Source organism: Mchenga conophoros, linkage group LG2, assembly GCF_057382185.1.
Source record: "Mchenga conophoros isolate Kocher_MC1m ecotype Shallow Benthic linkage group LG2, M_conophoros_male_GT1.1, whole genome shotgun sequence".
In the NCBI taxonomy this organism is placed as follows: domain Eukaryota; kingdom Metazoa; phylum Chordata; class Actinopteri; order Cichliformes; family Cichlidae; genus Mchenga; species Mchenga conophoros.
Window position 1 is genome coordinate 31,487,073 of NC_140527.1, and position 10,789 is coordinate 31,497,861.

Here is a 10,789-nt window from a genome sequence, read left to right on the forward strand (position 1 = left end):
CATTAAGCAGAATGGTGACAATAAAAGAAATTAAACATGCCCCCCCCCCCCCCCACCACACACACACACACACACACACACACACACACACACACACACACACACACACACTTAGAGTTATAACAGTTGTTCAATACTCATTTGTCAAATCTCGTATGATTTCCACCTTTTAGACTCTAAGGGACGCTGTTGGCCAGTAAAATATCTTACGTTGCCATTTAGTTCATCCCCCAGTAATCATGCAGTGAAGTGGGCGCTCTGTGTTTTGTCCATAGATCGTATGAACAAGGTCTCTCGGAGGTACATTTACCGCTTGAATTAAATGTAATGTGGACGCTGATATACCGGGAGCTTTTTTGTTTTCTAATTCCTAAGGAGATATATCTTTTTTTTTAATTTGGTTTTTCTTTTTTATCTGAGTGATGGCGACTGTAAGGCGTCAAACCCGCGTCCCATCAAAATGGGAATCATTTTATGGAGTACGACGTCACATAGGATTTCTTCTGTTGCTGCTTCTTGCTGTTAACATGGTAGGTGGTCAGATTCGGTATTCTATACCCGAGGAGATGAAGAAAGGCTCTGTTATCGGTAATGTGGCGCAGGATCTTGGCTTGGATCTGAAAAGGCTCCTCTCAGGGCGGGCCCGTATCGTGACCGGAGAAAACGTTCACTACACCGAGCTGCAGAAAGACAAAGGGACTCTGGTCGTCAATGAGAGAATAGACCGAGAGCAGCTTTGTGGGGACGTAACGCCGTGTAGTCTCAGCTTTGAGATGATTTTAGAAAACCCGATGGAACTACACAGAATAACTGTCGAGGTTTTGGATATAAATGATCACGCACCTGTCTTCCCAAACAAAGATAAACCCATCAGTTTTGAAATAAGCGAATCAGCTGCAGTTGAAGTACGTTTTCCTCTGCAGAGCGCGCAGGATCTAGATGTGGGCCAAAACGCTCTGAAAAATTATATTCTGTCCCCAAACGACAATTTTATATTGAAACAACATTCAAATCCAGATGGAAGAAAATATGTTGAAATGGTGCTCCAGAAACCTTTAGACAGAGAGCGACACCCGCATTTCTCTTTGAAATTAATCGCAGTTGATGGAGGAACACCGCAGAGATCTGGTACAGTAAATATAGATGTGACTGTGTTAGACGCCAACGACAATATTCCAGTTTTTAATCAATCAGTGTACAAAGCATCTGTGTTGGAAAACACGAAAACAGGGACTAGTATCATTACAGTAAATGCCACAGACGCAGACAGTGGATTAAATGGACACATTACATACAGTTTATCCGAAATGAAAGAAAGTGCAGCGGATACATTTAGAATTGATGAAAACACCGGAACAATTTATGTATCTGGTCAGATTGACTACGAGAAAGACAAAAAATACGAGTTGAGGGTAGAGGCAAAGGATCACGGTGGACTAACTGGGACAAGTAAAGTTATATTTGATGTTATTGATGTTAATGATAATGCTCCTATTATAAATGTATTGTCATTTTCTAGTCCCCTGTCAGAAGATTCCCGACCTGGTACAACAATTGCAATTTTGAATATAAAAGACGCAGATTCTGAGAGAAATGGACAAATTAAATGTTGGATTGATGGTAAACTTCCCTTTAAAATCGAATCATCTCTGACAAATTATTACAATTTGGTCTCAGATCAACACTTTGACAGAGAATCCGTCTCAGAATATAACATAACAATTACAGCCACCGATTTTGGGTCTCTCCCTCTGTCTAGTTCAACAAAATTGCATCTAAAAATCTCTGACGTCAACGACAACGCACCATTGTTTGATAAAAACAGCTATACTGCTTATATCACAGAGAATAACTCTCCTGGATTTTCCATATTTACTGTGAGTGCGCGGGACTGTGATTGGAATCAAAATGCTAGAATCTCATATCTTTTAGAGGACACACAGGTCGGTGGGAGTCCAGTTTCTACTTATGTGTCTTTAAACTCTGAAACTGGAGTTCTTAACGCGGTTCGCACCTTTGATTATGAGCAAACCAAACAGTTTGAGTTAGTAATTAAAGCACAGGATGGAGGCTCTCCTCCACTCAGCAGCAACGTGACTGTGAAAATAATAGTTCAGGACCAGAACGACAACCCCCCTCAAGTTCTGTACCCAGTCCAGACTGGTGGCTCTCTGGTGGCCGAAATGGTGCCTCGTTCAGCAGATGTGGGCTATCTGGTGACTAAAGTGGTGGCTGTTGATGTGGACTCTGGACAGAATGCCTGGCTCTCCTATAAACTGCAGAAAGCCACAGACAGGGCGCTGTTTGAAGTGGGCTTACAGAATGGAGAAATCAGAACTATCCGCCAAGTCACTGATAAAGATGCTGTCAAGCAAAGACTGACTGTTATAGTGGAGGACAACGGGCAGCCCTCTCGTTCTGCTACAGTCATTGTTAACGTGGCGGTGGCGGACAGCTTCCCTGAAGTGCTGTCGGAGTTCACTGAGTTGACCCACGACAAGGAGTACAATGACAACCTGACTTTTTACTTAGTCTTGGCTCTGGCTGTAGTTTCCTTCCTCTTCATCACGTGTTTAGTGGTTATTATATCAGTCAAAATCTACAGATGGAGACAGTCTCGCATCCTGTATCACTCCAACCTGCCTGTCATTCCATATTATCCACCACGTTACTCAGACACTTTGGGGACAGGGACTCTACCACATGTATATAATTACGAGGTGTGCAGGACGACTGACTCCAGAAAGAGTGACATGAAATACATGCAACCGATGAGTCAAAGTTTAGTGAGTGTGGATGGAGCTGTAGACGATGTACCGCAAGTGGACAAGCAACTGTCAGGCAACCATTCCCAAATGTCTACTTTGGTGAGTGATAATCTAATCTTTTCTGTTCCATTTTCCTGAACTCAGCACTCACCTTTAACCTTCTAAGACCCGAACTCATTCATGGCATGCATGTTTAATTTCTCTTTGCTATTTGAGCTGATTGGGATCAAAGAATCATCTTTTTACGTCATGTAGTTTCTGAGAAAAATGATATCCACTTACGAGGACATTCGTTTTAAATTTCGATAGAACACTATAAAGTCATAATCGAGTAATGCTGCAAAACTCTTTATTTGGTGTCTGAACACTGCAGTATTTTTCCTGAGTACAAAAACAAACTGAGAAACAACAATTGTGCCCCTATGAGCAATATAGCTCACTGGAAGTGCTGTTAACAGTTGCAGGAAGATGTATGTCTGTAACAAAGTATGGATAAAGATATCTGACCCTTGTAGAGGAACATTTAGTATTGTGGTCTAGACAACCCAAAATGTGATGTTCACATATATAGACGCCAGGTCCTAGGAGGTTAAATGTTGGTGAAAGTTTATCAAAAGCAACTTAGTGTAGCTTTCTGCCTTTGTTCCCCCCATAATATTCTCTGATTTCTAACTGATTTTTATATTTCTTTTAAACCACCATGAGCAACATCTTTATTGCACCTTTGTATTACTTTGATGTTCTACATTTTTGTGGCATTTATATCTCTGTTTGACTGCGCAGACTTTTTTTAACCTTTCTTTATTAAAGCGTACTCAAAATCTCATCTTTTTCAAGGTTTTGAATGTATTATACTTTCATCTATATATTCTGACTTATTAAATATAATAACAACATAATTGCACCAGTAGCAGTTCTACTCATTTATTATTTTTGCATTTAAGAATAATATAAGAATCATCATTTTAAGTTCACCTTATTATACATTTTTTTAAGTATTATTATTTGCAGAAGAATTTGCTTTGTATTACTCGGTGTTTACTGACTATGGACTGTAAGGGACGCTGTTGGTTAACTCACATATTTTGTAACCTATTATGTCAGGATCCTCTCCCTTTTCTCCCTGCTTCCAAAAGAAAGGGTGTTAACGTTCATTATATAGGTGGCAGTGGAATAGAATAGATGTCTTTCATTTTACATTGACTGAATGAAAAAAAAAACTTTTAGGCTGTCTTTGCATATTCAGTTCTTTTTTCCCGAATAAGAATCGTACCAAGATCGATTTCTTTTGATATGGATTGTGGATATAAAACCTACGCCCTGTGTGTAAAATGGCGCTTTTCCTGCAAAGGCAATTGGCAGATTCTGTTCTTCATGTTTTGTATGATCCATGTGGTCACTGGACATATTCGATACTCTATCCCAGAGGAGATGAAGAAAGGCTCGCTCATCGGTAATGTAGCACAGGACCTTGGTTTGGATCTCAAAAGGCTCCGTTCGGGTCGGCCCCGTATCGTGACCGGCGACAGCATCCAGTACACCGAGCTGCAGACAGACAAAGGGATTTTAGTCGTCAAAGAGAGAATAGACCGAGAGCAGCTGTGTGGAGACACAACCCCGTGCAGTTTCAGCTTTGAAGTGATTTTAGAAAATCCTATGGAGCTACATCAAATCACAGTTGAAATAACGGATATAAACGACCATTCGCCAACCTTCAAACGAAACAGTATCAATTTTGAAATCAGCGAATCAGCCAGTACCGGCGCTCGTTTCCCTTTGACGATGGCAGAAGATCCAGACGTGGGTGTTAACGGACTTAGAGAATATTTTCTGACCGACAATGACAATTTTGTTCTTAAACAAAACTCGAATGCAGACGGGAAGAAATACGCAGAGATGGTGCTTCAGAAGCCGCTGGACAGGGAGACAAATCCTAGTCTGTCTCTAAAGCTAATAGCTGTAGATGGTGGGACTCCGCAGAGATCTGGTACAGTAAATATCGATATAACTGTTCTCGATGCAAATGATAATGCTCCAGTATTCAATCAATCTGTATATAAAGCCACAGTCATGGAAAATTCTCCCAGAGATACTTACGTTATCACTGTTAATGCCAGTGACGCAGATTTCGGATCAAACGCTATTGCAACTTATATTTTTTCAGATCTCAACAGTGGTCTCAGTGATGTGTTTATGATTGACGAAAAAACTGGTGTCATTTCAATAACAGGCTCTACTGATTATGAAAAAAACAAAAAATACGAACTTCGAATCGAGGCAAAAGATCAGGGAGGTTTAACAGATTCAAGCAAAGTGATAATTGAAGTAACTGATGTTAATGATAACGCTCCTATCATAAGTGTTATGTCATTCACTAGTCCCGTGTCCGAGGACTCTCCTCCTGGTACCACTATTGGCATCATAAATGTAAAAGATCTGGACTCGGGTGATAACGGACAAGTAAACTGTAGAATAGAACAAAACGCGCCTTTCAAAATTAAATCTAATTTAAGAAATTACTATACGTTGGTAACAGATACTGTATTAGATCGTGAAAGCGTTTCAGAATATAACATCACAGTTGTTGCGACAGATGCAGGAATACCTCCTCTTTCAACAAAAAGAACCTTTCATTTAAAGGTCTCTGACGTAAACGATAATGCTCCGGTATTTTCTCAAAGTGTTTACAAATCGTTTATCATAGAGAATAACTCTCCAGGCATTTCTGTTCTCACTCTCATGGCTAAAGATCCAGATGAAAACCAAAACGCCCGGATATCTTATATACTGGAGAACACTAATATTGGTGGAGCTCCAGTTTCTGAATATGTTTCAGTAAATGCAGAAAGCGGAGTCGTGCACGCTGTGCGCTCCTTTGATTATGAGCAAATCAAACAGCTGGTTTTTGTTGTGAAGGCGCAAGATGGAGGCTCACCTCCACTCAGTAACAATGTGACTGTGAAACTGATAGTTCAGGACCAGAATGACAACCCCCCTCAGGTTCTGTACCCAGTTCAGACTGGTGGCTCTCTGGTGGCTGAAATGGTGCCTCGTTCAGCAGATGTGGGCTATCTGGTGACTAAAGTGGTGGCTGTTGATGTGGACTCTGGACAGAATGCCTGGCTCTCCTATAAACTGCAGAAAGCCACAGACAGGGCGCTGTTTGAAGTGGGCTTACAGAATGGAGAAATCAGAACTATCCGCCAAGTCACTGATAAAGATGCTGTCAAACAAAGACTGACTGTTATAGTGGAGGACAACGGGCAGCCCTCTCGTTCAGCTACAGTCATTGTTAACGTGGCGGTGGCGGACAGCTTCCCTGAAGTGCTGTCGGAGTTCACTGAGTTGACCCACGACAAGGAGTACAATGACAACCTGACTTTCTACTTAGTCTTGGCTCTGGCTGTAGTTTCCTTCCTCTTCATCACGTGTTTAGTGGTTATCATATCAGTCAAAATCTACAGGTGGAGACAGTCTCGCATCCTGTATCACTCCAACCTGCCTGTCATTCCATATTATCCACCACGTTACTCGGACACTTTGGGGACAGGGACTCTGCCACATGTGTACAATTACGAGGTGTGCAGGACGACTGACTCCAGAAAGAGTGACTGTAAGTTCGGCAGAGCTGGTAGTCAGAACGTGCTGATAATGGACCCCAGTGCTACAGGAACGATGCAGCGGATACAGAGTGAAAAGAGCATCCTGGATGAACCAGACTCTCCTCTAGAGGTCAGTTAGAGGATATTTGTATATCTATTCTCGTTCTTTACTTAATTATTCTGATGCAAAGCTTCCCAGCATTATACATTTCTCAGCACCAAGGACAGCGTCTCAGTTTTTCTCTGCATATAGGTAGGCCTACAAAGCTTCTGTAAAAGGTCTTACATGGTTACTTTTTAAAGGAATGTTTTCTTATAAAGTGACTGATAGTTTCCAGTTGTTTTCTATATCCAAATGTCTTTGTTTATAGAGTATTGATGATCACACGCCATGTTTTTGTGCAATGTTTCCTGGCAGTGTTTTACTTGCTTACCATTCGCTTGCCATAGTTATGAAGATATTTCAAGGGGACCCTGGAAAGGTAAAATATTAACAAAAGTAGAAAGACGGTATGTGTTTCTTAAAAGCATTCTTTCTCTCTTGTGGAGTCCATATGCTCATCCAATGTCTATTCAATTACTCGACTCTTTCATACCCACTTATGTTATAGTGCTTATGCTTTCGATGCTGCCTGAGTCACCGTAAGACTTTGCATTCACTGGATTATGTCAGAATCAGATAATCACTACATTAGGACTTATACATCTATAGTTTACTCTAAGGCAACACTTCTATTTAATTTAATTTTCTTTTGTTTTGTTTGTGTTCTTCTTTCCTGTCCGAGTCCCGGTATTCTTGGTCTGGACTCTGCCGTTTAAAAATTCTGTTGAAACTGCGGTTTCTGTTAGGTCGTTCGTTTCAAATTCTCTTAGCATTTTGTAGTTGTTGTTGTTTTTATCTATCTATATTCCTACTTGAAAAAGGTCTTCATTAAGCAGAATGTTGACAATATGAGAAATTAAATATTACCCCCCACAGTCAGTGATATGTTTTGGCGGTTTACGTTTCTCGTATTTAGTTAGTTCGCATTCATGTTTTTCCGACCCTGTCCTACTTTTTATGAAATATGCGAAATGTTAAGTGTGTAGCTGTAGCAGTACATCCATACCTGAACACAGTGACGTATTTCCTGAATAAACTTATGTGAGGTGACTTATTCGAGATGGTTGGAACACTAGTACCAATATTACTTGCATTTGTAATTAAAACATCGTCTTTATGTGAGTTTTCACCGTCAGCTGGCTTTGCCAACCTTAAATGTCGTGCCTTTTAGCTTTACAGCTCTTTTTACTGTTGTACTTTTGTGTTTTCATGGAGTGTGTTCTGTTTTGACAATGCATATTCAAATGTAATTCATATAGTATTTTAATATACATTTTTGGGAACCTTTGTTATAATTATTATTATTAGAAGTAGTAGTAGTAGTAGTAGCGGAAGTATTTTTCTGAACACCTGTTGTAGCAGAACATCTTGGACATATTTGTATTTTTTTGATTGCACTAAATGTCTCATGACATTGCCAAAGAAAGAAAGAAAGCGCACGGTGTTACTGATTGTGGACTCTAAGGGACGCTGTTGGTCAATATAACATTTTTTTCTAAAACACTATGACACAATCTCCTCCCTTACCGCCGTTGCTCGTCAAGAAAAGCCGATAGTAGTCATTATATGGGCTCACAATCGAAGAAAACGCACATCTCATTCTTTATATCTAAAAGATAGAATACAGTAGTTTATCATTGGTGATATATTAACTTTAGAACCCAGAATAAGTGAAGCGATTTACAATTTCCTTTAACTATGGATTGTGGATTAAAAGGATACACCCGGTGTATAAAATGGCGCTTTGGCTGTGGACGCAATTGGCATTTCTTCTTGCTCATTTTTTGTCTGATTCATATGGTCACTGGACATATTCGATACTCTATCCCAGAGGAGATGAAGAAAGGCTCACTCATCGGTAATGTAGCACAGGACCTCGGCTTGAATCTCAAAAGGCTCCGTTTGGGTCGGGCCCGTATCGTGACCGGCGACAGCATCCAGTACACCGAGCTGCAGACAGACAAAGGGATTTTAGTCGTCAAAGAGAGAATAGACCGAGAGCAGCTGTGTGGAGACACAACCCCGTGCAGTTTCAGCTTTGAAGTGATTTTAGAAAATCCTATGGAGCTACATCAAATCACAGTTGAAATAACGGATATAAACGACCATTCGCCAACCTTCAAACGAAAGAGCATCAATTTCGAAATCAGCGAAATAGCCAGTGCTGGAGCTCGATTTTCTTTAACCAGTGCAGAAGATCCAGACGTGGGTGTTAACGGACTTAGAGAATATTTTCTGACCGACAATGACAATTTTATTCTTAAACAAAACTCGAATGCAGACGGGAAGAAATACGCAGAGATGGTGCTTCAGAAGCCGCTGGACAGGGAGACAAATCCTAATCTGTCTCTAAAGCTAATAGCTGTAGATGGTGGGACTCCGCAGAGATCTGGTACAGTAAATATCGATATAACTGTTCTCGATGCAAATGATAATGCTCCAGTATTCAATCAATCTGTATATAAAGCCACAGTCATGGAAAATTCTCCCCGAGATACTTACGTTACCACTGTTAATGCCAGTGACGCAGATTTCGGGTCAAATAGCATTGTGACTTATTATTTTTCAGATCTCAACAGTGGTCTCAGTGATGTGTTTATGATTGACGAAAAAAATGGTATAATTTCAATAACAGGCTTTATTGATTATGAAAAAGACAAAAAGTACGAACTTCGAATCGACGCCAGAGATCAGGGAGGTTTAACAGATTCCAGCAAAGTGATAATTGAAGTAACTGATGTTAATGATAACGCTCCTATCATAAGTGTTATGTCATTCACTAGTCCCGTGTCCGAGGACTCTCCTCCTGGTACCACTATTGGCATCATAAATGTAAAAGATCTGGACTCGGGTGATAACGGACAAGTAAACTGTAGAATAGAACAAAACGCGCCTTTCAAAATTAAATCTAATTTAAGAAATTACTATACGTTGGTAACAGATACTGTATTAGATCGTGAAAGCGTTTCAGAATATAACATCACAGTTGTTGCGACAGATGCAGGAATACCTCCTCTTTCAACAAAAAGAACCTTTCATTTAAAGGTCTCTGACGTGAACGATAACTCTCCAGTATTTTCTCAAAGTGTTTACAATACGTTTATCATAGAGAATAACTCTCCGGGCATTTCTGTTCTCACTCTCGGGGCTAAAGATCCCGATGAAAACCAAAACGCCCGGATATCTTATATACTGGAGAACACTAATATTGGTGGAGCTCCAGTTTCTGAATATGTTTCAGTAAATGCAGAAAGCGGAGTCGTGCACGCTGTGCGCTCCTTTGATTATGAACAAATCAAACAGCTGGTTTTTGTTGTGAAGGCGCAGGATGGAGGCTCTCCTCCTCTCAGTAACAATGTGACTGTGAAACTGATAGTTCAGGACCAGAACGACAACCCCCCTCAGGTTCTGTACCCAGTCCAGACTGGTGGCTCTCTGGTGGCTGAAATGGTTCCTCGTTCAGCAGATGTGGGCTATCTAGTGACTAAAGTGGTGGCTGTTGATGTGGACTCTGGACAGAATGCCTGGCTCTCCTATAAACTGCAGAAAGCCACAGACAGGGCGCTGTTTGAAGTGGGCTTACAGAATGGAGAAATCAGAACTATCCGCCAAGTCACTGATAAAGATGCTGTCAAACAAAGACTGACTGTTATAGTGGAGGACAACGGGCAGCCCTCTCGTTCAGCTACAGTCATTGTTAACGTGGCGGTGGCGGACAGCTTCCCTGAAGTGCTGTCGGAGTTCACTGAGTTGACCCACGACAAGGAGTACAATGACAATCTGACTTTTTACTTAGTCTTGGCTCTGGCTGTAGTTTCTTTCCTCTTCATCACGTGTTTAGTGGTTATTATATCAGTCAAAATCTACAGGTGGAGACAGTCTCGCATCCTGTATCACTCCAACCTGCCTGTCATTCCATATTATCCACCACGTTACTCGGACACTTTGGGGACAGGGACTCTGCCACATGTGTACAATTACGAGGTGTGCAGGACGACTGACTCCAGAAAGAGTGACTGTAAGTTCGGCAGAGCTGGTAGTCAGAACGTGCTGATAATGGACCCCAGTTCTACAGGAACGATGCAGCGGATACAGAGTGAAAAGAGCATCCTGGATGAACCAGACTCTCCTCTAGAGGTTAGTTTTTCCGTATAACGTATATGTTTTTTTTCAAAAATATATACTTTTTTCCCTATATTGCAGTATCAAATAACTTCCAGCACCATGGACAGCGCCTATGTTTTCGTAATGTACCCACGATTATAATTTCCCTATCACATCCTCCGAAGTAATCACTCGCCTGGTCGTATGTTTCT

The 10,789-nt window shown here is 41.0% G+C and overlaps 3 protein-coding genes across 13 annotated transcripts in view; all 3 read left to right on the plus strand.

The window, feature by feature from the left end:
• The window catches only part of LOC146582303 (protocadherin gamma-C5-like), a 292,403-nt gene that overhangs the window by 121,814 nt on the left and 159,800 nt on the right, over positions 1-10,789 (plus strand). The window contains exon 1 of one of the 11 annotated variants that reach the window (XM_085294605.1): positions 128-2,867. The exons of 9 other annotated variants lie outside the window; for them this stretch is intronic. In XM_085294605.1, the coding sequence (XP_085150731.1) occupies positions 423-2,867 (2,445 nt within the window). In that variant the 5' untranslated portion in view covers positions 128-422. Of the gene's footprint in view, positions 1-127; positions 2,868-10,789 lie in introns of those variants that run through there. One more of the 11 variants, XM_085294747.1, reaches the window with a different exon arrangement.
• Positions 2,881-6,509, plus strand: LOC146582311 (protocadherin gamma-A7-like). The gene is made up of 2 exons (XM_085248729.1): positions 2,881-4,437; positions 5,725-6,509. Exons 1-2 carry the CDS (start codon positions 4,062-4,064, stop codon positions 6,507-6,509), a joined length of 1,161 nt encoding a protein of 386 aa, XP_085104855.1. The 5' UTR covers positions 2,881-4,061.
• On the plus strand, positions 7,841-10,744 carry LOC146582312 (protocadherin gamma-A7-like). Its single transcript, XM_085248315.1, has 3 exons — positions 7,841-8,555; positions 9,004-9,010; positions 9,850-10,744. The coding sequence occupies exons 1-3, from the start codon at positions 8,172-8,174 to the stop codon at positions 10,626-10,628; spliced, it is 1,170 nt and encodes a 389-aa protein (XP_085104441.1). The 5' UTR covers positions 7,841-8,171; the 3' UTR covers positions 10,629-10,744.

What these genes read in the sequence shown, in the direction of transcription:
- LOC146582312 (XM_085248315.1), top strand. Translation starts at nt 8,172, where the DNA reads ATGGATTGTGGATTAAAAGGATACACCCGGTGTATAAAATGGCGCTTT.
- LOC146582311 (XM_085248729.1), top strand. Translation starts at nt 4,062, where the DNA reads ATGGATTGTGGATATAAAACCTACGCCCTGTGTGTAAAATGGCGCTTT. An exon ending in AAATCCTATGGAGCTACATC is followed by an intron (nt 4,438 to 5,724) that starts AAATCACAGTTG and finishes GTAACAATGTGA; the next exon opens with CTGTGAAACTGATAGTTCAG.